General features: G+C 41.4%; 3 protein-coding genes and 1 pseudogene across 3 annotated transcripts in view; 2 read left to right on the forward strand and 2 right to left on the reverse strand.

The window, feature by feature from the left end:
* The window catches only part of LOC115623206 (glucose transporter type 1), a 139,365-nt gene extending 135,951 nt beyond the window's left edge, over positions 1 to 3,414 (forward strand). Inside the window, 1 exon segment of the mRNA XM_030517430.1 lies at positions 31 to 3,414. Coding sequence (XP_030373290.1) covers positions 31 to 2,189 — 2,159 coding nt within the window. The 3' untranslated portion in view covers positions 2,190 to 3,414.
* A 3,736-nt stretch (positions 3,415 to 7,150) lies between these two features.
* On the forward strand, positions 7,151 to 9,156 carry LOC115622998 (divergent protein kinase domain 1C). The gene is made up of 5 exons (XM_030517157.1): positions 7,151 to 7,569; positions 7,643 to 7,795; positions 7,855 to 7,992; positions 8,054 to 8,262; positions 8,334 to 9,156. The coding sequence occupies exons 1-5, from the start codon at positions 7,420 to 7,422 to the stop codon at positions 8,911 to 8,913; spliced, it is 1,230 nt and encodes a 409-aa protein (XP_030373017.1). The 5' UTR covers positions 7,151 to 7,419; the 3' UTR covers positions 8,914 to 9,156.
* A 549-nt stretch (positions 9,157 to 9,705) lies between these two features.
* On the reverse strand, positions 9,706 to 13,804 carry LOC115622851 (diphosphoinositol polyphosphate phosphohydrolase 1). Its single transcript, XM_030516933.1, has 4 exons — positions 12,469 to 13,804; positions 11,871 to 11,969; positions 11,039 to 11,194; positions 9,706 to 10,976 (listed from the first exon to the last, which is right to left on the reverse strand). The coding sequence occupies exons 2-4, from the start codon at positions 11,967 to 11,969 to the stop codon at positions 10,689 to 10,691; spliced, it is 543 nt and encodes a 180-aa protein (XP_030372793.1). The 5' UTR covers positions 12,469 to 13,804; the 3' UTR covers positions 9,706 to 10,688.
* Positions 13,805 to 18,335: 4,531 nt separating this feature from the next.
* LOC115623017 lies at positions 18,336 to 19,316 on the reverse strand (annotated as a pseudogene).
* Positions 19,317 to 27,326: the final 8,010 nt, after the last annotated feature.

Here is a 27,326-nt window from a genome sequence, read left to right on the forward strand (position 1 = left end):
CCCCAGCCGCAGCCGCGGCTGCAGCCGCAGCGGCTGGTCATCAACATCATCATCATTATCGCCGTCGAAGGCGCCAGCACAGCGCTGGCGGCGGCAGCGGTAGCTTGCCAGGCGCCCACACGCATCGCAGTCCACATGATCAACCACGTCATGGTGCCGCCAGTGTCTGTGCCCGGCGCCATCGTTCGGTCACAGACGTCTCCTGCTGCAATTCGGTGCACGCCTGCCAGGATCCCGCCTGTGCCGATCGTGAGGTGCAGGAGATTCTGGTGCGCAAGAATTGCTGCAGTTCCTCCTCGCGCACTGAGCTCGCCCAATACTTTGCCGAGGATCTCTACGGCAGCTCGCGCAGACCCTCCTCCTGCTGCACTTCGTCGGACTACTGTTATCAGACGGACTCGACCAGTCTATATGGCTCGCGCTCCTCCCTGAGTCGCAACAACTCCATCAAGTCCGCCTCTGCTGCCATCCGCAAACAGCAGCGGCTGCAGCAACGACAGCCCAGTTACACTTCCATCTCGTTGCGAGCGTTGAATGCCAGTCGCCCAAACAGCCAGCTGGGCTCGCTTACCTCCATATTTGATCGGGCAAAGCAGATTGCAGCGGAGGGCAAAGGCATAGAAGATGTGGTGACCCCCTCTCGAGGCTCCACTCTGGAGCGGCACAGCTCCAAGGGTGCGCTGAGTAATGAGCTGCCCGAGTATGCGTGCTCTCCCTCGCCCATACGCTGGAGCTTTCTAGCCGATGGTCGCTCGCCCACAGAGCTGGAGGCCACTGTGGGGGGCAGTCAAACAGCCAGTGTGGAGAAACTGGATGCCTGGCAGCTGACAGAACCGGACAAAGACAGCGACAAGCAAAAGGAGAAAGAAAATGAGAAGGAGAGGAAGTCCTGCCGTAAGCAGACTGCCGGGCAATCGGACAACAATTGGAAATCAGTTTATGATGAGGGTCCGAGCACCTCGGCGGCAGCAGCCGCAGCGGCGGCGGCGCGTAAAAGACGCGGCAGCTCCTTTCATTGCGAGTTCGAGGAGTCCACAACAGTGCTGTTCCATCAAGAGGGTGAGGCATACAACAATTGTTGTAACAACTACATTCAATGCAACACGTACTTGGATCAGGACCTGCAAATAACTAGCGAGGACATTCACCAATATCTGTCTAAAGGCAATCATGCCGAGGGCAATATACTCAACAATTCCAAAAACTATCCCTTCCAGCCCAGCAACGCTCTAGAGTTTCAATACAAGAACAACTTTGTGGCCAACAACGGCAACACAAACACCACCAACACAGCCTCCAGCGATGCTGGTGAATGCTTCCAACGCTACGAGCTCAGCTGTCGGCGCAACTCCAGCAAGGAGACGAATCTGAATCAGAATGCCAGCTTAACCAGTGAGGTTCCGCTGTCGCCAACCAACATCAATCTCTCGACGAGCACCAACAACATCAACATTGTGTTCAACAGCAGCCTGGAACGCAACGCCAATGAGGTGAAGTTCATTAATAATCGAGACTCCTCGGCTGGGACCGGCCTCGTCTCCTCGGAGGCGCATCATGCGGGCTACCTGCCCTACAGCTATCCCAGCTACGACTACACAAATATGTCGGCCAACTCGCAATTCGACAAGCCGCTAGGCATAGATGAGCTGCCCAAGGAGTTTGCTGGGGGCGGAGGAGGCGCTTCTACCACCAGCGAGCATTCCTCCTCTCTACACTCGCCAGTGCATGGTGGAGGAGTAACCGATGTCGCTGTTGGCGTCTCCTTTGAGTCCTTCGATGCTGCCTCGGAGCACAATTTGTTGTCGCAGCGCAGCAGCTACCAATACTCGCCGCCCACAACACACACACCCCTCTCACCAGCCTCTCCGGCCTCTCCATCCGTCAATCCAGCCGGCGATGATTACGTCCATATTCACCATCATTCCCACTACGATTTTGAGCAGCCACCACACTCTCCTCACAGCCAGCAGAGTCAGCACTCGCATTTTCACCGACACACTCACTCGCATCCGCATTCGCACACGCACAGCCACGCCCACTCGCACGGCTATGAGTCGCACGCCCATGCCCACACTCATGGCCATGGTCATCCTCATGGCCAGACCGAGGAGCAGTTCCGGCTGGGCAATGCTTTGAAGAAGGTGCGCAAGCGTGCACGCAAATACACAGATTTTCTGCGCAAGAAATAAACGCACTGCCACGCCCCCACCCAGATTCGCCCACACGCCCAACCCCCCAGTCTGACTTATGCAAGTACTCTCTTCCCCCTCTGGCCCGATCTCTAGATTCGCCGTATTTTGGCCGCAAATTCGTGGTCGTCTCGAAACCGAAGCCGCGACGAGCGCAAAGTCTGGACGAGGATTAGCTTCCCGTCACCTCCAAAAGATCAGAAGCAGGAGCGGGAACCAACACACACACTCACACACCATCAGCTGACTTGTACGGTCATTTAAAACGGATTTTTCGACATCGAAAAGCAATCAAAAAATACTAAAACACTTTCATGCACACACCACACACTCACATTTGTTTAATTATCTAAACTAGAAGCCAGGATAAAATAATGATGGAGAAGGTTAAAATTAAATTAAATTTGTACACTGCCAAAAAACGAAAAGAATAACCATGTAATTAACATTAATTTGTGGTTACAATTTTTCAAGCGGAAATGGAATATCTGAGCCAAACAATTCAAGCTGCCGTTGTGCGCTATTCACACACACACACACACACACAATCACATTTTTCATACTCACACACACACACACTAACACTGTATAAGAAACCAAGAAAAACAACAACACGTGGAAATTCTTAGCTAGCTATTAATAGTACGATGTGCGTGTAGCACAACAACAACAACAAGAAGAGCAGCAAAAGCAGCAGCAAAAATAGCATCAAGAAATGAAGAAGAAAGAACAACAACAACAACAACGACTATTTTAAAAATAATTAAGCTAGAAGACAACAGTGCGTATACATAATATGACATTTGTATATTAAATATAGCGATAAGTACAGGTTTTGAATTGAATATTTAAATTAAAACAAACAACCAAGCAAATGAACAAAATAATAATAATAATAATACAAATAATATAAATAATGCACAATTACTCAGCATGAATATATAAGAATTATTATGTAAGAGGAAGCAGCGCAACAATAACAACAAAATTAGAGTTTCAGCAACTGCAGTAAATATTAATAATAATTAAAATAAAAAGCGTAAATTTTAAATAAAATTGCAGAACAAGATAAGGAAGTACTGTAGTAGACGACTTAAAGGAGGAAGATGCAACATTATGGGGCATACACTTGCAATAAGTTAAATATTAAAATAATATTCATAATATTAATAATTAATGGGGAGTTTTTTATTTATTTATTTGATACGTACGTATTTATCGTTAAACAAGTTTCTTCAGGGACTGCTTGCAATTTTTTAAATAAGCAATAAGCCGTTTTGCTCAGTAAGAATTTGTTATACTCGTATATGTATCTTCTGATCTATTAGTGTCTCGTTTCCATATAATTGTAGAAAATGTTTTCGTTTCTTTCTTATTTAATCGATTCGATTCAGTTTTTACATTTTGATTTTAACTTGAGTGTGCCGTTCGATATATGAACAAAGTTAAAGCAGAGAGTTGAAAGCAAAGTTCAGTTCCAATTTAAATTGCATTTTCTAGACAATCCAGATAATTGTTTATAATGAACATTCCTTTGCTTTCATCGAATACTCGAATGCTCTCGCTGTGTCTGGGGCTCGAAAAGGATGCTGCAAGCTCGACTCTTAGCCAATGATTTGTATGCATTGACATTGACCCAACAACTGTCTTCCAATTATATTCTATGAAGGATCTTTTGATTTCGGAATTCTTTTTTATAAGTATAAAGATATGATGATGATATGAAAATATGATTTCATCATAATCGTTGAATCAAACGTACCTTGCGTGAAAACAAAATGAAAAAATCAACTGTAAATAATCGCTGTTAATTAATTAATAACTTAATTTAAACAATATACATAATTTGTAGTCACTAGCTGAAATCATTTAAAACAAAAAAAAAAACACGAAACCAAACAAAACAAATGAATAGATGAAGAACAGAAATAAATGAATAAATAAATATAAATGCACTGCCAAAAAAGGTTTTAAGTAAACGAAAAAAGAACAACAACATCAACAAAGTTTAAACAACAGAAACAGAAAAAGTAATTAAAAACAAATATAACATTTAAAGGAAACCAAAAACTGCTGTAAATATAAGAATGAATACATATAGAAAATCATAGACATTTTTTAAAGGCACATACTAATTAACGAAGCGTATGCAATTTGCAGATTTTTTACATTATTTTAATGAACTAAGTAATATTAACGAATAATAGCAAAGAAAACGCAAAAACCATTAACAAATGAGTTGAAATTATTAAAATCTGAAACTTAAAGCAAAACCAAAATAATAAGGAAATATGCAGCGCTGGGCATTAAAAGCAGCCGAGCAGCCGCGATTTTGTAACAAAATCAAAAGCAAAATGTTAACATTGCATAAAAGTTATAAAGAAAAATAGAAAGAAAGCAAAGTATGTAACGAACCAAGTGTTATGTTTACGAACGATATCGAATGGACGGGCAAGTTCGAACTGATAGGCAGATCGGATCAAGATCTGCATCTGGATCTGAATCTGGCCTGCATATCATTGTGAGCGCCTTTGGGTCGAATATTGTGAGCATTATTCTAAATGTAAATACAACCAACTAAGTTAATTAAGAGATACAAACTATGAAGGAATATACGAAATTAGTTAATGAACCATTACAACAAAACAAACAAAACAAACAAACCAACAAGCAAGCAAGCAAACATACAAACAAATAACTAAAGCATACAATTTTAATGTTCACGTAGCAAAAGGACAAACGATTCAAAACAATTTAAAACAAAACAAAAACACTTTAACAAAATACACATGCAAAGATACAAAAGAATTTTTAGTGCCACACACACACACACACACACACTTGCGATTGTAATACAGATTTAAAAACCAAAACAAATACAAACTAACTAAATTTAATAAGCAATTTAACAAAAGATCTATGATAATCATAAAAAATTAATGAATAAATAAAAAAGAAGAACGAACACAAAGAACAAAGAAATTAACAAACTAACAGCAACAATTAGACAAAAGCGCAATAAAAATGTGAATTATCGTATATATACATATAGCCGAATTAAACCCAATTGAAGCGAACAGAGAGGATGCAGATACATATGTATAGTCTAGGGCAGAGCATTATTTCCTTTATGTGATTGGTTTTTATGAATACTCGTGCTGACGTATTTGCAAAAACACGCGATAGTTTTCTATCCTCATTTCCGAACACTCGTATGTAGTATTTCGATGCGATGAAGGGCATTAACAAAAGAATTAAATAAAAGCGTTCTACATAGCATTGGTCATAACAATATATAGTTGTGTACATAACTAGTTAAAAATTATGTATAATGAGAAAATGCAGTTACATTATATATATAAATACACACACACACACACACACACACGCAAATATATATATATACATAAAGGTGAATCGTTAGACACAGACACAAACACACACACACACAAACACACACACACACAAACACACCAAACCTACAAACAGGCAGACAAACATTTACCTTAGTAGTGGAAGCAGAGGGGAACGAGATTTGGGTTGGTCTAAAAAAAACTAAAGATGAAAAATAAAAAGGCAACTTAAAGAAAATGAAATTGATAATTATGATAATATACAACAATAAACGTGGACTTAAGTATATAATTATGAATTTAAATTAATTTTAGCAAAACAGAAAGAACTCTAAACACTCTGAAGACAACAAATATTATTGAAAATAAATTGATGACGAGAAATAAGTAAAGTAATTGCTCAATTTAGCAAGGAGTATAAATAAAGAATTATACGTTAAGTAATAATTTCAAACAGCAAATGTGTTTTATTTCAACTGTGGAGTGGGGGAAGGAATGGCTGCTGACCTGCATGCACTTCATATTTAAGCAATTGCATTAGAAATGTAAACAAACACGATCCTTACTGTGCATTGTGAAACGTAAACAAACTGGGATCCTCCTATTGGTTGCATGTTAAATGTAAACATAAGCAAACGAAATGCAAACAAAAGTCAGCTGCTTAACATTAAATAAACCAGCAATGCATTTGCCTACTGCTCATTTATGTTCACCTGGTAGACAATGCTTGTTTAAGTTTCGTTAAAGGGCCGCCGGCCACTTGGTTGAAATTAAAAATGCTCGGTTAAGTTTTAATTTCGATCGATTTCACCAGGCGATCATAAGTGAGCAGCAAGTAAGCAAGGTAGCTGGGGTTTAAAAGGCGAATGTAAGCAAAAATCAGAGGCTCACAACAGCTGCACGATCCTAACGGCGCCTTCCGAAAAGTAAACAAGCTGAAGTTGTTTTGTAAACAAAATGGGGCTCTCTTATTGGTTGCATTTTAAATGTAAACAAATGCATTTCTAACCGTGCATCCCGAAATGTAAACAAAAGTCAGCTGCTTAACATTAAATAAACCAGCAATGCATTTGCCTACTGCTCATTTATGTTCACCTGGTAGACAATGCTTGTTTAAGTTTCGTTAAAGGGCCGCCGGCCACTTGGTTGAAATTAAAAATGCTCGGTTAAGTTTTAATTTCGATCGATTTCACCAGGCGATCATAAGTGAGCAGCAAGTAAGCAAGGTAGCTGGGGTTTAAAAGGCGAATGTAAGCAAAAAGCACAACAGCCGCACGATCCTAACGGCGCCTTCCGAAAAGTAAACAAGCTGAAGTTGTTTTGTAAACAAAATGGGGCTTTCTTATTGGTTGCATTTCAAATGTAAACAAATGCAATTCTAACGGCGCATCCGAAATGTAAGCAAAAATCAGCTGTTTAACATTAAATAAACAAGCAATGTATTTGCCAACTGCTCATTTATAATTCTAATAAATACAATTAGATTATCAGTTATTGAACAGTATCCATAGGGTAGAAGGGTATATTATACAAGGACTCCAAACTATGAAAGGCTAAACATTCATTAGTAAGTTACTGGTTGAATCCGATTTATTTTAAAAACTCTTTTCAATTCAATGTTCGAACTTATTTTTTAAAAGCTACTTAGAAACGTACTTTTTGAGAATCGAATGCAATCGAAAATCGATGACGCTTTTGGCAGGATGTCTTACTTTTTAGCCAGCACTGTGCAGCCCGGTGGTGTGCGCATGCCCAGGACCCATGTGGTACCGTCAAAACATCCACGCCGATGTCCGTCAAGTCCTATATACACCCCTCAGGAGGATGCAACTGATTGCAAAAAGTTTGCAAAAATGAAGGTTTAGTTTCTCATAAAAATGTTGACTGCCCTGCGGCGAAAATTTCGTTTAGGCATGCAGCGTACAGTTTTGATTGCGGTCCTGCTGGCGGTGGGCGTGTTCAGCTACGCCTTTTTAAATTTAAAATTCTGCTATAAGATCATGTCACATCGCAGTCTCACGCAAATGGTAAGTAAGCTGAGGAGTGGCTGAGGAGTGGGTGCTCCTAAGGACTAACTAATGGTCGATTCAATCCCGATAGTGCCAAAAGTACGAGCAGCACGAGTATAGCGGATCGTTGTGTGAGGAGCTCTGTGGCAGCCAGAAGAGCTTTGACAATTTCCAATGTCCGCTGAACGACATGAAGACGATTTTGTTTACGGCTGAAAAGAATGGCGATATGTATGCGGTGAAGGTAGGTCAGTTATAGCCGCTAGTAAGCGTTGCCATGACATCTCCTGTTGGCAATTACAGCTGGCCAAGCACAACGACGATGAACTGAGTTGGACGAATAGCAATGGTGAGGCCATCTACCCCAAAATCGAGGAATTCCATGAAATCGTGAAGCTCCACATCATTCTCTCCTACAATGTGACGCTGGACGACAATATGGTAAGTGTGCCGTTCCCTCGAGACAGCTCGCCTGACTCTCAGCTACTCTCGACTCTTCCAGATACGGGCGCTGGTCAATCAGGAGATTGCAAACAACAACTCGCAGCAAATGATGAGCTTCTGGCGTCTCTTCAAGGACAACAACTACATGATGGGCAAACTCTTCGACGAGGAATCGACGTTCCCCGCAGTCCTCGGCTCCTGCGGTCCCTACTACGCCACAGAGAGTTTGCAAATTGTGCAGTCAAATCCGAGCATTATGCAGTATCTGTAAGAAACAAGCTATATAGTATATAAGGGACTAATTGTCTAATTCTTGTGATACCTGTCGTACCAAATAGCGCCTCCAATCGCCAACAGCGTCTGAAGCATGCGCTCAACATCATGGAGTACATTTTCCGGCTCGATGAGATGAAACCGGAGCCTCTCAAGATGTGCAAAATGCAGGTGAACCGCTTCGGCGTGACGACAGACAGGCGTCTGAAGTACCAGAGTGCCGAGCACATCTATGTGGAGAGTCAGCTGGACAAGCGCATGTCGAGCGGATCGGCATGCCAGGCGCACGCCGACTGCAGCTTCCACGCCTGCCGGGGACTGTGCGATGCCGAGCGGCAGAAGTGCACGCACATCGAGCAGAACAACAACTTTCAGATCTTCTGCGAGCACATCCTCCTGGGCAGTGGCACCTTTCAACCGGGTCTGCTGAGTGGCATTCGCATGCCCAGAACCCTCCAGCTGGTGCTCAAGCAGTGCATCAATCCCTCGAAGGAGCATCAAGTGCCGGGTCGCAGACAGGCCCCAAATGTTCAGCTCGCTCTGCGGCTCTACAATGAGCTGAAACAGTTATACCAAGCAGTGTCCACGGGCGCCTCATCCGCGACGGCCGCAGATGCCAGTTTGAGACAACAGGGACGGAAGTAGGCGGCGCTCAACAAGCTACAACTTTTCAACTGTGGTCACACAGCCAAATAATCTGCACACTACGTCTTACTTCTCTTGAAAGCAATAGCACTTCCATAAACACGATTATTTCTCTTTTGCATAATTTGAAGAGTTGTGTGCAAACTATTTGCCCGTCGGACCGCCGCTCCACACTCACATGCACACAAATAGTTCTAATTTACCTAAATAAATAAAGAAGGTTTTTTAATGTATTGGAAAACAGCGGTTGGCGCTTTGAGTTTTTCTTTTTTGTGTGGTTTTTATTTCATCGATTGTTGTAAATCATGTTTTGTTTGTTTCTTGCGTTTTTAAATAATTAATTGCAACAATTTTTTATTTGTATTGTAGCTAGTTCTATTATTATTTAGCTTCCTGATTTATTCTATAAATTAATTCGCTTGTTATTTACTTTGTTCTTCTATATAAAATTCAAACGCAACTTTGATGATGCGCTTTAAAAGTTAAAATGTTTGAAAAAAAATTAAATAGTTGCATGTAGCATCAAAACTTGAGTTGAAAATTTATATAGTTGCGCGCTTAAAGTGCCCAAATATTTGAAAATTCTTTCTAAAGTTGTTCATTTCCTTTCGTATTGTTAAGTGTATTTTTTCTCTTTTTTACGCTTTACGCTTTAAATCACATTGAAAACGTTTTGTTGTTGGTATTTTTCGAAAAAGTACAACGTGCACATTTCTTAAGAGTTTAATTAGTTAGCTTTGTTATTTTAAATATAGTATTTATTAACTTATTTTTTCCTTTATTTTTTTGTTGTTTTTTTGTCAATTATTGGCGCTGCTGCTACTTTATTTGTTTAATTTATATCTCCGGCTAACAAGAATGTGAGACTTTCCTCGATATTATATCTTCATCTATATGTTTGAATGAGAATTATTTTCTTCAGGCATAGGCAACCGTTTACTAGCATTTAAGTATTTTGTATAATTTAGAGTTTAAAGTTCTGTATTTTTCGTTTCACTGCTGCGTGCCTAAGGGGAGAAGTGTTTTTTCACTTGTATTATAATTCTCAGTTAAGTGTGGCAGATATATCAATTACAATTGCTATTTATCAAGGTTGAGAGTTACAGGCCGTTTAAAATTGTTAGCATAATAAATACGTTTCAGCGCTTCCTTAAAGCCGTTTCCAATTGTTCCGTACAATACAGAATACAGTGAACTAATGTTTTAAGTAAATTATAAAAAAGAGTAGAAAATCTAATAGATATTTTTTAAGTTTTTCCATTTTGTTTACATTTTTCGTTTGCAAAAAGTGCTATTCGCTCAAAAATTATTATTTCATTTGTTTTTAAGTTGGTTTGTTGATTTCATTATGTATGTGTGTGTGTTTAATAGGCAATCATATCATTATTATTTTTCTTTTTTTTTTGTGTTGTTGTCGTTAATTTAAAGTACATATTTCTTGATGTTATTGTGTTTTTCCCTTTGTATGTATTACAATTACTAAAACATAAATGAATTGCTTTATAAAATGTGACTTAATCTAAACTCAAAACATTTCCGCTTATGTGCTTGCTATGGCTAAGTGGAGTTTTTGGGCCTTGGATGACCATCCAAAGGGTTAAGGGTTGTGTAAAAGCGAAGCGGGTTTAAATTGAAATGGAAATGATTTATCATACCGAAATAATGAACAAACTGCCTGTCTAATCGTAAATTTCAAATGTCAATGTGCGTGCGTGTGTAAATGTGTGGGTGTTGTGTGTGTTTGTGAGTCTTGACTTCCGACTTCTACATTGTCTTTATGCCGTTGTGGGCGAAGCAGCTGCTGCTGCTGTGGTCGTTGTTGTCGGCGGATGTGTGGCATTCACCACACGTCCCGGCGTGTTGGCGTTCTCCAGAGTCTTCGAATGCTGCAGCTGCATGAGATAATGCTGCTGTGTCGGCTTGTGGAGCGCCAGCTGCGAAAGCGCATCTTCGATGGTAAACCACTGCCGCTTGCGTCCAATGCTGCGCGAATCCTCCCATTCGTCCAGTTCTTGGGTAACATTCATGACAAACACCTCAGTGCGATGCATGTGATCATTGTTCTGCAAAGAATTCGGGAGTAAATTAGCATATAGGCCCAGCTGAGGATTGCGTTAAATGGCACCTCAAAAACACCAAGGCATCGGCCAAGACTACCAATAACTCCAGCCTCCTCAAGCACCTCACGCACGGCAGTAACTGAGGGCTCCTCTTCGGGCTCCACTCCACCACCAGGCACAATCCAGAGCTCAGGACGGCGTGAGGAAGTCACCAACAGCACCTGCGGAGTATAATTATAGTTAAAAAAGTGTTCTCAAAATGGAACAGTTTCGAATGCTTTATAGATAGCAAACTTGGCTAAAAAACAATAGTATTGTGTGCTTTCATTTTGGCAAAGGAATTTATATAATTATTTATTTAAGTACATTAATGAAGAATTAGGACGTAGAAACTTAATGTGGAAATCACATACACTAGATCTAGAAAAACTGCTCATATGCTTTGTATAATTTGAAAGTATAATCAATTTCAGAAAACAATTGTAATTGTGAGGATCCAGAGCACATTGAAACGAAAGACAGATCAATTATTTAGCTTTTACAAATTTACTCAATGGTTCAAAGAGTGAGTGCTGTATGTTATCCTTTATCATATAAAAAGAACTTTGCAATTACAGGTTTGTTAGTCATCAGCATAATCGGCGGGTCTTAGAAGAATAAGAGTGAATTATATTATTATAATGATTTTCCTATACAACACATTAGGTTATATATATAGTACATACACGTATGTGTATAATTAATTTTGGTGTTCCTTCAGAGGAATATAAATCAATAAGTTGCTATCATTTCTATCTGCGAATGGGTTCCATTAATCTCAAACTTAAAGTCTAACAAAATAGAATGAAATATAATTGAATAAATTTTGTTAAATTTATTAACACATATCGAACTTACCTCAGCCTCGTTTTCAGCACGCACGCATATGCAAGCAGCGCGCCGTCGGAAACCATCCTTATCGTAGATGCGCGTCGAGTTGGGCTTTTCCTTGACCATCTGCAAAATGCGAACAGTTTCTTGAGTGTTCGAGCGTGAAGAGCAAAAAATAAAAAACAAAAGCAAGGTGGGTGGAAGCGCCGTGCTGATTTACAGCTATTTGCACGCCTCAGTCATATTTCGTTGGCGCATAAATAAGGCACACACACTTAAACATGATATGAAAGAGAGCGGCAACAGGCTTTTGGGTTGTTTGTTGATAAGCGCGCTGCTATTTATCATTTTATAGCCATCGCGTTTAATTTGAAAGTGCGGGCGGACGGGACGCACGAGAATCGTGATTCCGCCGCTTATCAGATATCAGATGGTAAACGCCGCACCCGAGTGCAGCAGCAGCGAAAGCGTCGAAAAGCGTGAGCCTAGCGCTCTTATCAAGCCCAGCACACACTCTTTATTTCTTTTTCTATTTTTGCATCGCTGATAATGCGACAATTATTTGGCTTGTTATGAATGGTGGTCGTTCTATATTCACCTGACCGAACGTCTTTGGGCAACTCACCTTAATAAGTGTAAGTACGAAGTGGTAATGAACGCTGAAAGCCACCAATTCGATCGGCCAACAACAAGTGTGTTGTTGTTGCCTGCTGCCTGTTGCTGTTGCGCAGCTGTCTGGCCTAGAAGCCGGTCTCGCGTGTCGTATCTCGTGCCGACGCAGCCCCTTCTCTGTCTTCTTGCTTCTCTGAGCAGGTGCTTGAGCGTGCGCTTATGAAGATCGCTTTGAAGTGCGGCTCTGCACTTAACGTCGACGCTGGCGGATGTGACTGCGACTGCGGCGACGACGGTGGCGTCAGCGTCGTTGTCTCGTGTTTTAGTTGCGACAACGTACACAAAGAAAATGAAAATGGCAAAACAAAAAATGCACAAACAAATTGCGCGAACGGTACGAAAATATAAGATGGTCGCACGTCACAGAAAACCAGTCGTATGTATTGGTCCGCGTGTGTGTGTGTATATATAATTTTGTGTGTGTGTGTGTGGGTGTCTGTGTTCTCGTTGTTGTTGTGTACGTGAAGTAGTCGAAAAGCAGGGGCGGGAAATGACTTATGATGAAGAGAAAAGAATTCTTTAAAAATGAACGAAACGAAGGAACTGCGCGTTTAAATGTTTACAAATGTTGGTATTGATGTTGTTGCTGCTGTTGTGGTGGTTGTGCTGGAGAAGGGCGGGTGTTAAGAGCGGTAACGGAAACTTGTTGAAAATTATTAAATCGAAAGAAACAAGAAACTAAGAGAAATAAATGTGAGGAAATAAAGCGCAGACAGGGCAGGCAGAATTATTTAACTACTTTGCAATGGGTGCATTGTGTTGTTGTTGTTTTTTGTTTTGTGGGTGGAGGAGGAGGTGGAGGTTGTTGTTGTTACTTCTATTGCTACTCTTATTGTTGATGTTGAAGTTGCTTTTGTTGGTCTTTGTCCTGGTGTTCCGGTCTGTCTGGTTTTGTGAGTATTTCACAATGCGACCGCGACCAACAAGCACACCACACGCGAATTAGTTGCAAGTTGTTGTAAATCTTTTTTTAATTTGTTGTCGCCAACAATATTGACAGAATGCGTGTTTGTCTGTGTGTCTGTGCCTGTCTGACTGTGTGTCTGTCTGTGTGTTTGATTCGTCTGCACGCCAAACTCCGTGCGTGGGGAGACGACGACGACGTCAACGCACAGCTGCTTGCTTATCTGGGAATTGAGCAGCACGCGTTTTCCATTTTCCTGGCGCTGGCGGCACTTTTTACACGCTGGCACACGCAAATGCAGCCGCTGGGCAAAAACACACGCGTCTTTAAATTACTGTATGCAATTTTAATTTATTATAATTTTCCTGCGCACATTCACTTTGGGGGGATGCAAAGGCACACACATCGATGCATCGGTGCAATCGATATTTTCATGCCGGCTTACAATCGGCTATCGCTATTCGTTGTTGCACCACATCTGAGGAATCGAGTGTAGTAGAGGTGGACAATGGTGCGTGATGAAATGAACTCATAGATATATAATTAAATGAATGTGAAACAAAGCAATTAACATGTATACCCTTAATGTAACTCTGAGTTACACAATTTATCATTTTTTCCCGCACTACTAGGCTACATCGGCAGATGGCGATTTCATTAGTGCCCGTAGCCCTGGAATTGTACACTGCCTAGCATTTGCGTGAGTCAGCTGCAAGCATACTTTTAAACTGCCCATCTCCGGCAAATCGACTAAAGCATGATGTAGTTTGTGAGAATTACCGCAAGCTGGCGCTAGTGCTCCGGCACGTTACATTTGTACGTCGATTTAAGTGATGCTTCAATTTCGGTTTCGATTTCGGCCATTGCCATTGTTTCATTTAAAGACCATTTAAGACATTCAACTTGCTGGCTCGCAAAAACTACAAACTACAAAATGATTTACTGCAATATCCTGCCACGTTGCAGTCGCGCACATTTTTGAGTTGCTGCCAAAAACTGCGAGCAACGAGCAAAGTTTATGGATAGTGCGCCCACAGCGCACAGCTCCTTACTACACATACATACATACATACAGAAACATATATACATACGTATAGTATACAAATTTATATATATACAAGTATATCCGTTTGTACATAAAATGCTTTGCATTCGATGCCGAGTTTTGTTGTAAGCTTTTAATGCAACTACTTAGTCCCGTTGCCGCGTGTCCTTGGCTCGCCTTAACCATTTGCTCTCTGCCCAGCCTCCTGGACGGCGCGACACATTGGCTGGGCCGCGGCCCAGCAGCTAGCTCCTTGTGCTGTGAGTTTTCTTAGCGTTTTTGCTGCCGCTGCATTGCAAATTGCTTATTTCTTAATGCACAGCCATTTCCTTTTGGCTTTTTCTTAGACGTTTACCCTGAGACTGAGTCTGAGTGTATGTGTGTGTGTGAGTGTTTGTGGCCCCAAAATGAATTATGGCATAATCTTTGGGTGTCGTTCGGCGTAGCCAAGCAGAAGTGTTAAACAGTTTAACGCGTTTTTCCTTGACTGTCTTTTATTTTATTTTCATTTGAGTTTTTCTCTTACATTTTTCGTGCTCGACTCGCAAATGCATGCCAAATTGCTTGACTTGACTCGGCTGTCAGCGACCTGTGGCATGTTGCATGTTGCACGCCCACAACTTGCGACAGTTGCAGTCTGCATTTACATAACATTTGCATATGCCAACTGTACGAGTGTGCGTTCATTAGGCGGCAGCAACAACACCAACTACTATACTTGTACAACTACAACAACATCAGCAATTGTCTGCAGCACGCACTGCGGCACACCAATCGATCGATCGATGTTCTGTAATGACCGTATTTTACGTTTATCGCACCCTGCCTGCCCATTCCGCAGCTACTGCAACTCCTCCACTCCTTCAGTCCACCACTCAGAGAAAAGAGAACATTTTTATATCAAATCCTTGATAAGCAATAAAAAATTACAATAAAAGGCCCAATTTAAGCTGATCCTCAACTTATAATGAAACTAATATTTATAGAAAAGCTCCTACTCAGTACACTCCTACTAGTATTAAACACAAACTTAACAAACCTTCCGACCATCTACTAACAATTTACTGCGATTGTGAAGAATTCCAAAAAAAGAATTCTAATAAAAGTTTTGAATTCAAAATTTTCCTTAGATATCTGCCTAAAAGTTGTTGATACAAAAACTGATTTCTGTACAGATCGTTGCTATGACAGCTATGCGATATAATGCACCGACCAAGATACAGCTTTATCGTAAGATTTACTTCAGATATCTAAATAAACTTAAAGTCTAACTACTAAGCATGACTCATATGGCTGCTTGAATAAGACAAGTCTACACGCCAAGTTTGAAGTCCCTAGATGCTATATTCTCACAAACGGCCATGTGAACATGTCTTTATCGATTCATCTCATCATGCTGATATTATATATTATATTATATTATACTATGTGTCACGCCTTCTTCGGTCTTTTAAGTATAGTACTTTTAGCATTCATACTTTTAGATTTTCATGCATGCTCTTGAATAAAGGGCATAATAAGCATTGTGGAATAATCGAGGATATACATTTAATATTATACCCTCAAATACTATAATATAAGTAGTATTTTGGAATTTTAGGCAACCCTTCCTATTTATAGTTTAGTAATTTAAGCGTAGAGCTATAATATATTATATATACTTGTACATTTTAGGATTATGTTTTTTGAATTGTGCGCATTAAAAAGGGTTTTTTGAAAATTCCGCCAATATGTATGTGTAATAAATGCTGATCAAAGAGTTTAAGGGAAAATGGTTTCTAAATATGCCCGAAAAATTCAGTAAGCGAGCCAATGAAAACCATTTGTACAAATATTCTTAAAACTTCGTGTTTTTTCCAGTACATATGCAAACAATTATGAAGCGAAAGAAGTCTTCCTAAAATATAGCTATCCAATATCTTTAAAATTATTTCCGAGCTGGACTTTTTTGCTCAGTGTACACCTTCATGCTTTGCTGACTGCGCACAAAAATTCAATGTTATAAATTCAGAATAGGCGTCATTGTGTCGGGGCCGAGTCAAACATTGAACATACTTGATGGACCTAAAAAAAAAGTACGGATCGAAATGGCACTTCACAAACTTATTTTTTTCCACCAATCTTCCAGTCTCCTCTTTGATTTTTTCAGCAGCGCACTATTTTTCTTTACACTTCGAGATTACGCATACGCCATTGGGAATTTAAGATTCATGAATGAAAATTTGAAGCTACAGGATTTCTTTTGTTATTGTTGTTGCATCATTTTGGCAAACTTCCGCCCAAGCTGCTTGTAATTGACTTGTAAAATTCAATCAAAGCGGCTTAATTGTTTGGCAAGCGAAAGTAATTTGAAGCCATCTAATGGCCACGTAGTGCAGCAAATTGCAGACACGACATCCACTTGTTCATTGGCGTTAATTGCCGCCGCTGTCAGCAGCATCATCAGCATCAGCAACAGCAGCAACAACAGCAGCAACATCATCACTGAAATCGCCATTGAGTGTCGCGCGCGTGCCTAAAATTTTCAATAAGTTTGTCTAACTGAGTCCGCCGTAGTCTTAGATTGGACACGAGACAAGGGACAACGGACATCGGAGATGGGAGTTGGGAGTTGGGAGAGTCGGCGACATATTGTTTCATTTTAACTTTAACAGGAGCAACAACAACAGTACGGGCAGACATAACAAAGGCACCTACAAACGCAATTTGGCAACAAATTCGCAGAACAGACAGCAACAGCTACAACAACAACAATAACTATACATAAGAGCAACAACAATGCACAACCACAATTATACAATTTATGCGATTTACGAGCTGCTCTAAGGCCAGAGCTGTTTGCCTGCTTCTTGCCCTTTTGCCTTGCAGGCCAAAAACTATTTCTATTGCTGTGGCCAACAACCAGCAACCAACAACTAGGAACTGGCAAGAGCCATCGCCACCGCCACCGCCACCGCCGCCGCCGCCGCCACCGCCACCACTGAGCAAGGATATGCCGTATTTCCGTTTACATAATAAATTTGCTAACCACGTTCTGTCGTCGTCGTTTCTTCTGCTGCTGCTGCTGCTGCAGTGCGCCTGAAAAGTTCCAGCAGGCAACGCAGCACGCCCAGCAATTCAGGCAGACAGGAACAGGGACGGGGAGAGAGAGGCACGCAGTCAGGCAGTCGGACAGTCGGACAGACCAACAGCCTCAGCTTGCTGGTTCCTCTTTCTTTCCTTTATTCAGTTTTTTCTTCCTTTGCCACTGCGGCAATGAGCCTTAGGTTGCACCACCAGCGCCGCCAGCGCCGACGCTTGGCATCAAGTGCCTGCGGTTTTTTGTCACTGTCGGCACACGGACACAGCCCTGGATATGGACTTGGACATAGACATAGACATGGGCACCTTGCCGAGTCAGTTGACAAAAAGGCAAAGCAAAAAGTGCCCACAGCTATAAAACTACTCGCCAACAAAAAAATGGACAGCAGCTTCAGCAGGCGTTGGCCTCTCAGCCTCAAACCAAGTGCAATTGGGAGTGCATAAACCAAGCTAACTGAACCCTCTATAACGATACATTTATATTCACATATCAATGCAACATAGTCCCAATGTGTCGGTTACGATATGAATATGCAAGATTCATTTTGGATGAACATTAGTTTTCGAACTCAAACTGCATTCGTGATTACTGATTTCCATAAGGTCTGCAAATTATTTCACATTTTTAAGCTCGCTTATTAACTGCTAATGGAAGTTAGTTATAATTTAAGAGACCCTCTTTTCTTAGGACTAACCTAGAAAGCAGAAAAAGGACTCCCCAATTGGCGAAGACAGATTATTGCAAGTGCAGGAAAGGTGCAGGGCAAATTCCTAAATTCTTTATATCTCTGCAAATATAGATTAATGGATGAGCTTTAACTAAGTTGATTTTCTTGATCGGTAAAGTCGTTCAGTCTTGGAGTATCGGAGATCGTACGAATTTGCCAATGTCGATCATTTCTTCGAAGTTAAATTTCTGATCACCTTATCACTTAAAATGCATAAATGATTATGTTTTCGTCGGTTGTATTTGCTACAGTCCTTCGATTTCAGGAATATGGTCGCCAAACTTTCATTTCATTGCATTCAGCTTACATTCCTCTCCCGGAAATTGCTTACAACTCACAGCAAGCGGAAAGATCCACTTCATAGTTTACTTGCGGTTCGCCGGAATCAGTGTTATAAAACAGACGGCGCTCCAGTCCAGCCTCTGTGATTACACCAATTCGAATAACACCCCCGGAGCAGCCATCGAGATTAATGCCATGTTCGATGCATTTCTTTACAAACTCCACGGAGTCTTCTTTGTCCATGCCCGCGCGATATTTGTCGCGCACATACCCGAAGGTGACCATCGAACCGGAGCCCCCCAGAGCCCAGGGCTCGCGAGCCAACATGCCTCCCAAAGGCGCAGTATAGACCTGACCTCCGAGACGTTTGTCCCAGCCAGCGATAATAATTTCGGCGATAACTTGATCGCGGTATTCGTAGCAATAGTTGCGGAATTGTGTGGCTGCTGCAGAAACCTCGGCCGGTTCGCCGGTCGTGTTCTGGAGGAGGTCCATGGAGAACTTCACAAGATCGGATATGGCCTGTGTATCGGCGGCGGAACCACTCCGGCAGCAATATATATGATCCGTAATGCGTGTTAGTTTGTCTGTAAACCGATTTACCGCATAAGACCCGCGGCTGGTACGAGAATCGGCGCCAATCACCACTCCGCCGGCGAATTCCACGGCCATTATTGTTGTCCCAGTGCTGATGGGTGCACCGACTATGTTGAAGTTAGCCATATTTGTGGACAATTCAGGCAACTAACTTTATTGATTGATATGTGTTTTACATGTGTAGCTTCTTTGTATAATTAATGAACAAGTTGAAAGCCTACTTAGCAGGTTTGTCTGCTTTTTAACCGATTTCAAAATAGAGGTTATCATTTTTTTTTTTTTTATAAACTGTATATGATTTTTTAGGATTTTTTAATGAAATAGGGATGGAAAAAATGAGGAGAATAACAGAAACAATGAAAGAAATGAAAAATAAGAGATAATGAGTATAAATGTAATGATAAATCTCCCTTTTCTTTTTCGTTTTTTTTTTTTGTTTATTTTTGCCAAATACAATCTAGGAGATACAGACTAATTCGACCTTTTGTGGTTTACTAAGATCTAGAGAAGATAATACGATTAGATCCAGGCTGGACGTCTGCTACTTCTGAAGGATGTTTCTAAAGCCAATTTATGTTTCTTTTAAGCAACTACTATATACTTGTAAGTATCTCTAAATGTTATTCTTGAATGCATGTAAAAGTTTATGTTCAGTAGAATCGCAGTACTGTGTGTTTCCTGAGCAAATTGGCGAATATTCTCAAGGTGAAACCCTACTCCGATATGCAGATATTGGGTTGTCCTCAGCGCAGGGCAAATGAAGTCGCAATTTCCTACTCCATCAAAACTTTGAATAGAACAAAGAATTATATGTGGAGGACCTATTTGGAGCTAAAGGGAACTGAGAAGAGACTACTGTACATAGCTCAGATAGTTAAGATCCTTATAGCCAGCAGAAATTGAATTGTATTTGTAAGGAAATAAATACTGTACACGAATTATATAGACATCTTTCCGTGGACAATCAATCAGACACGAATGAGTGTGGCATACAAGTATTTCACCCGCTCCCCACTAAGCCTAGCCGCGATAGACGGTGTCTGATGATTGACGGAAGTCAAGAGTGATAGTAGTAGTGGTAGTACGAGTATATGTTGCTGTTACTCTCGTTTGCTTAATCATGGAGCAGCAGAAGGCGGCACGACGTTGCCTCTAATTAATTTATTAAATGCAAACAGCAAGCAAATTCCCATTCGCAACAAGGCGCGTAATCGCCTACAAAAATGCGTGGCGTCGAGGAAGTTTACATGAACATGGAGGCCGTAAACTGCTTACTTCCGCTTTCCGGCCAGCGAACCAACCAACCAAGCAATAAGCCAGTTGCCAGCCAGCTATATAGCCAGTCAGTTAGTCAGTTGGTAAACGGAAGTGAAATCTGTCAACGGACGTCATAAAAATACCCAAAGGCCACAGCAGAACTGGGCGGCGGTTAAAGGTGCTGTCGCCGATTTGGATCAGTCTTAAGACTTACCTGGCCCCTTGGCTATTTGTCTGATGCGAGTAGTTGTTGGTTCAATAACCCGCCATTCGCCGTCGCCGTCGCCGTCACCGTCACCGCCATCGTCGCTGGCTGCTAATGGATCGCCGCACTTTACATTAGCGTCACAATTTATCGCTGCTCGTCTCCAGCAGCTCCTCTCCAGACCAAGCCAGGCCAAGCCGGGCCAAGCCAGGCTATTCGGACAGTCAGTTGGCAATGCCGCTGCGGCCCACTTGTACGTATGCTTTACGCATGCTTGGTAGCTAAAATGGTCATAATAATAATAAAAATTTTCTGCTGCCTGCCAGCCTTCCAGACTATCCGCCTATCCACCTAGCTGGCTGGCTGGTGGGTTGGCTTGGAAGTGTGCTGGCCGGCCGGCCGATGAAGGCGAGGCGTTTGAGCGCATGTTTGACGCATCAAATGACGGGCTGAGGATGAGGAGCAACAGGTCCCAGTGCGTAAACGCAGCGGCCCGCAAGCGACCGGTTTATGTCACTGCATTGACAGGTGCGCGCGACTTGGACAGCAGACAGATGGACAGACATACAGACATACAGACAGACAGACAGACGATGCTCCATTTATGCCAGCAGCAGCGGCGGCTAACAAAACTGGCTCTGTCGGGTGTAGGAGACATGAATGTTGTACGCATTCATTTGAATTGATTTTCGTGGAGAAACAATGTCAATTCTGCCATGAATTTATGTTTAATAAATTGCCAATGCTATGTGCCGTGCAGCGATTGGGAGCACTACTATTATTAAAGCCGCTAAAACGTACCCCGGTCCATTGGCTTTCCGCATTCCTTTTGGGCCAAACACACACACACACACAGTGCTGGCCTGTTAACACCCACAAGATGCTGCGGCCGCCGCCGCCTTTTGCATTCATTGTGGCAAAGACGTGTACGCGAGACTTGTACGGCCCCAATGCCTGCCACAAAGACTACAAATTCTCTTTTATTTCGCCAGCGCTGTCGGCGGCGGCCCCTTTGTGTTGCCACCGAAGCCTCTGCAGCAACCAAATGCTGAACGCTCTGAATCCGCAGCGGTTGCCTTTGTTGCAACCATCAGCAATAGTGGGCCTGGTCAGCGCAAGGTTAGATTATTTGTTGCTGACAGCTTCATGAAATATTTATTATTATGGTCGGGAACAGCAGCAGCATCAGCAGCGGCATCCCAAGGAACAGCAGCAAATAGCCGGCAGGTGTTGGGGGTGTGCGTCGTGCCGTGTGTATGAGTGTGCGAGCGAGTGTGTGTGTGTGCGAGTGTGTGTGTGTGTGTGTAGGCAAAGTGCTCGGCCATGTGCTACCAAAATTGAGGTGTTTGTCATGCAGCCCAATCCCAATCCCAATCCTTTCGCTTCTGCAAACTTGAAAGCCTTTGCCGCCAATGCACACTGGAATGGAATGAGCGAAGAAATAAAAAAAAAAACTCTTCAATGGAGTTCTAGAACAGAAATACGAGCGTACGAGTATATAAAATAAGTATGTTCAAAAGATGATACTAATTTGGTTTGGTTTCAAAACAAAATATAAAGATTAAACAAAATATTTAAGATATGAGTAGAATTTGTAATTGAAAAAGCAGTAGAATTTATGTTTTTCTATTGCTGATAACATATAGTATAAAGGATGTCTTTCAAGTAAATGTAGAGAGGTCTCTCAAAAATATGTTTTAATTTTCATATTTGCCTTAAACGTATTTTTTCCAATTGACTGAGCTTCAGAATCGTACACTTTTGTTATATTTTCAAGGAAGTTAACAAACTGTACGAAGCCTCATTATGATGGTGTCAGCTTTTCATATTACTTACCAAGAATCTGTAGCTTAGGAGTCACTTCCTCAATAAAATGTACAATAATAATCTTCTGTATCTGAAAAATGGATTTAAATTCGAATTATTTCACTTTTAAGGATAATTTTTTGCCTAAATATATAAATCTGCCACACATTTTGATTATTTTTGGAGTGCTCTAAACTTTTCATTTTTGCCTGGTATTGAACCACTGTGGCCTGTTACCGCCGACGCGCGCGCACTCTCTGTGATCAAAGCCGCACACAATGGTGCGTTAAAGGTAATTGTTTGTCAATTACTTGACTCCTGCGCTCTGAAGCAACAACAACAGCAACAGCAACGGCAACAAAGACAATAACAGCAGCAACAGCAATAACAGCAACAGCAACAACAGCAACAAACATGGCACAATGGCTGACTGGTTTTTGGGCCCGATCTCTGGCAGAACTGCTGCCTGAGCTGGCCAGGTCTGGCCAATTATACGCGCCGCCAGCTCGTTAGCATACACAATCACAAACCCAATCGCTGCCGATAATCGCGTACAGGCGCGAAGAAGTGTAAAATTATTTAATTCACGCTTATCGTATCTGCTCAAGTGTCTGTTTGTGTGTGTGTGTGTGTGTATATATATGTTGGGAGTGTGTGAAAAAGCCAAACGGGCCAAAGAGACAATGATATCTGACTGCCAAGGCTATGACTTTGTTTCTACAGCTGCCGACGACTGATGTTGCAGCTGATGTTGCTGCTCCATTTTAGTGCTGCTGCTGCTGCTGCTATTGCGATTGCTACAGTTTACCCAGAAAAGTAATTTCGTGCATGTTGCCGCAATCAGGCGTAGTACCGAAAAGGCATTTGAATGTGTGGCAAGCCAGAGATGCCTCTGATATGGGGCCATAGCCCTGCTCTCCAGCTCGCCAGCTTGCCAGCAACGAAGGTGTTGGGCTAGCCAGTGGCCGCTTAATTGGTCGCAATTTTCAAATGCTGAGAACAGCTGCCACTTGGCCGGCAGCTCTCTGCAACTGTGTGGAAGCTTCGCAAGCTGTGGAAGCTGTGGAAGCTGTGGGCGCATTTAATTTATCACTCGACCAGCCCAAAACTTGCTATGACATCAGCAGTGACATTTTATTAGGCGATAACGATAAATTTACAAAGATTTATTAAGTGCAGGAGAACGGGAATCCAGACTCAACGACGCAACTGCAGTCGCACTAATTTAAACAAATTAAATGAAAATCTCTACAATTATTGATCACCCAGCATGCGTTTCATGAATTAACTTTATGTCCACTAATGAGCTACCCGTAACCGTTCAACTGGTCTGCGATCAATTTGCAGGCATTGTTTGGACAACAAAGGCGTTAGAATGCTTAACCCATTGCCATGGATTGACAAAATGTGGGATGACTGTCTCCGTCATGCGGGTGTTAATAATTGACTCAAACACGAAATCACGCGCTCCCACCCGCCAGTCGCTTGGCGATATGCGTGTAGGTGTCTAGTTCGTCTAGTTCTTCGACAGAACAAAGAGTTGAGCAAAGCAGAGAAGGAAAAAATAATAATATTACTAGCAAATTATGCAAATGTCTGTATGTTGTCTGCCCCTCCGTCTGTGGCTGCAACCGCGTCTGCTTGCCTCTGCCTCTGCCTCGATCGCAGTCGCAGTCCCAGTCCCAGCCTGGAGCCTAGAGCCTGTGTGGTGGGTGGACAATGTGACACGCGTCGTCGTGAAAAACAACAGTTTACTTGCCACAGTTTGCTGCAACTCCCTCCACACACTGCACGCGCGTCCCAGACGCTTTACTGTCCTGCCTCAAATTTATATTATTTCGTGCAATTTGTCATCGTTTTGCCAGCGAAGAAAGATGACTGGATATGGTGGTAGTCGTAGTCGTAGTCGTAGCCGAAGTGGTTGTGGCATCATTTACTTCAAGTATTTGGAAGTAGTTTGGATTGTGGCATGGAAATGAATGAAAAGAAATAGTAAGGAGCTATTAGCAGCTATCAGGCCACATTCAATTGCTCTTATCCACTTATTTCCATAAAGGTGTAACGTGTTTTATGCAAAGTAAATCAATGGTAAACGTTAATTAATCCGAGAGTGGATATTATTTATCCATTTAAGTAAGTTTTATAAAAAATATCTAATATATAAAGTTATTGTGTTATAGAAATATATAATATACAATTCCAATGTGAATGACTATTGGAATGTAACACTGTTTGTTAAAGTTAATGCGTTATAAATGAATGATGAATGAATTGATGAATAAATAACAAAATTGTTTTCTCATGAAAGAAAAGTTTGTATGGAAACAGTAGGTTATATAGATAGATAGTGTATATAGTATATAAATAACTTTTCAGCCTATTGCAACATAATTTTTCACCCACAACTGGTAATTTACACTGAAACTCTTTCAAAATTTCGACGATCCTATTATTGTCTCTTCCTGCTTCCTGAACAGAAGGCGAAAATTTGTCAACAATGGAAAGGCATTCGAAATTTGAAATAATTTTAAGCTTTTATTTTACCAACATTATATACAAGATTTTTTCAAGCTTTTAAAATACAATAGCAACATCGTTTCAAAATCCACCAGATATGGAAAGCCTTGCTGGGACTTCAAATTTTTTTTAGAATTTAATTATGTATCTTATTTGTTGTTATTTACCACCACTTTAAAAATCACCAAAAACTTAGCTACCTCTTTTTTTTATTACAAGTATTCTATATATACTGTGCATTTTATCTGCTATTGTATAATAATTTGTCTTTAAATAATTTATTTGCTAATAGCACAGTTAATGACTTTCAAGTGCATCTCGTCTACCGCTTTCAGTTTATTTTCCACTAATTCCGCTTTTTATGTTCCGCCCGATTTGTTTTATGCGACATTCAAATATGTGGCACATTATATTGTTTGCATTTACATGCATTTATGAGTTATTAAATTGGCAAATTTATGGCCTGGTGGGCGTTGTGAAGACACGCGTTGTTAGTACGCCCCGTTGTCGCAACCCGGCCCTCCCCTTTCCCCTTTCCCCTTTCCCCTTTCGTCGCAGCACGCCCCCTCCACATGCGTAGGTGTGGCTGCGGATGCGTCTAGTTGGGGCTGTTGTTGTTGCAGTTGCTGCGAAGAGTGGCATGCAACTAACACCCAAGTGCGATTTCTAGCACATGGCAAAGCTTGGACTGCGCCACAGCCGCTGGTGTTGTTTGTAAATCAAATTTAATGAGTGTTAGAAATAGCAAAAAAAAAAAAAAAAAAGAAAAAGAAGAAAACTAACACAAAAAGCTGCAACTCCCCCGAAGCGAAGTTGCGAGTGTGAATGCAGACAACTGCAATAGACAGATAGATAGATATTCGCATCTGTGGATGTATCTTTCTATCTATTGCTGTGCATCTTTGTGGCGAAGCGGTTCGGTCTGAGTTGGAGTCGGAGTCAGACTCAGAGTCAGCGCCACCGCCAGAGTCTGAATATAGGTCTGGGTATGGGCCGTGCGATTGCATTTTATGCGCTTTGTGTGCGCAAATTGATATTACACTAATTAAAATGCAATAAAATGTCGCTGGAATTGCAGTCATAAATCATGATGCTGCAGTGAGTGCATGTGTGTGTGTGTGAGTGTGAGTGTGTGTATGTTTATAATGCGGGGCGGTTGCACAAACCAAGACACGGGCCCACAAATTGAGGTGTGAGCTGGCCATGCGTCTTTGTCTCTGTTGTCGTTGCAGCTCGCAACTCGTGAAGGAAACGCACAGCCGCAGTGTCCGCCGCAATTTGCCACAAAAGCCAACCAACGCTCAGCATCATTAGAGAATAGCCCTCCTATATATATACTTGTATCTACATACACATATACTCGTACACCCATATATAAATACTGTATATAGCTGTGCGTTTATATATGATCCTGCAATTGCGGCGCTTTGGCTGCTTTATGATTTCGTTAATTTCGTTAAAGTCGCCGCCGCCGTCTTAGATGTGTTGTGGGAAAGTCTCAAATACACGTATATGTATATATTTTTTGTATTCTCTAGAATTTATTGGCCTTTGGGTTGGGGGATTTGCCAAAGTTATGCAAAATATTTAACAAAGCTGCTAAAAATTATTCGCAATTTAACGAACAATGCTCGGTCAATTGTTGTTGGCTACCGCGTCGCGTTCTTAATAAGAATAATGGCACCATGCTCTCTCTCAATCGCTCTCCGGGCCTAATAAGCCTTATTGGCCAATCGCGACATGGGCAATCGGTAATCGATGCAAACGATGCAACCCCGTCCAGGCGCACCCATTAAACATAAACAAAATTAAGTGACCATTAAAATGCCATAAACTGGCGGTCATGTCCCGGAATTGCGGATTAACTGGCCAGGCTCGGCCAGCACCAGCACCAACACCAGAACCAGAACCACTACCATCATCAAAGACTGGCCATTCGAACAGGGCACATTTGAAAATCGTCCAGTTGCACTGGGAAAAACATATATGCACTTTCTAGATAATATTGGCAGAAATAGTCGTCTAACCAAGATACAGTTCAATATTATTATAACTTACCCATAGGAGCACTTATTGGAAAACACTCTTAGGGCTTACTCCTAAACGTTAAACTTATCTCGGAATTTGTTAAATAAAAAATGTTTGTTGATAAATAAATTTCGCCAGTGTTTGTTACATATTAGAAACTATCTGTTCACTCATAAACTGTAAAAACATACTTTATATTTGATTAAGTAGATAAGGTCTTATAATTGTTATTTAATAATAGAAAAACAAAAATTTATGAGCAAATTTTTTTGTAAATAAAATAATTAAAAATTAATGAAAAATAAATATGTTAATGGTGATTCAAAAATCTCAAATAATATTCAAGTAAAAAGTGTTTTCA

This window comes from Scaptodrosophila lebanonensis, unplaced genomic scaffold (assembly GCF_003285725.1).
Source record: "Scaptodrosophila lebanonensis strain 11010-0011.00,11010-0021.00 unplaced genomic scaffold, SlebRS2 tig00000043-arrow-pilon, whole genome shotgun sequence".
Lineage (NCBI taxonomy): Eukaryota > Metazoa > Arthropoda > Insecta > Diptera > Drosophilidae > Scaptodrosophila > Scaptodrosophila lebanonensis.

Excerpts from the sequence above, each read along its gene's own strand:
- LOC115622998 (XM_030517157.1), top strand. The coding sequence starts at position 7,420 with ATGTTGACTGCCCTGCGGCGAAAATTTCGTTTAGGCATGCAGCGTACA. Across the intron at positions 7,796-7,854 it reads GCGATATGTATGCGGTGAAG|CTGGCCAAGCACAACGACGA; the intron begins GTAGGTCAGTTA and ends TGGCAATTACAG. Across the intron at positions 8,263-8,333 it reads CCGAGCATTATGCAGTATCT|CGCCTCCAATCGCCAACAGC; the intron begins GTAAGAAACAAG and ends CGTACCAAATAG.
- LOC115622851 (XM_030516933.1), bottom strand. The coding sequence starts at position 11,969 with ATGGTCAAGGAAAAGCCCAACTCGACGCGCATCTACGATAAGGATGGT. Across the intron at positions 11,195-11,870 it reads GTGCTGAAAACGAGGCTGAG|GTGCTGTTGGTGACTTCCTC; the intron begins GTAAGTTCGATA and ends TATACTCCGCAG. Across the intron at positions 10,977-11,038 it reads GATGCCTTGGTGTTTTTGAG|AACAATGATCACATGCATCG; the intron begins GTGCCATTTAAC and ends AATTCTTTGCAG.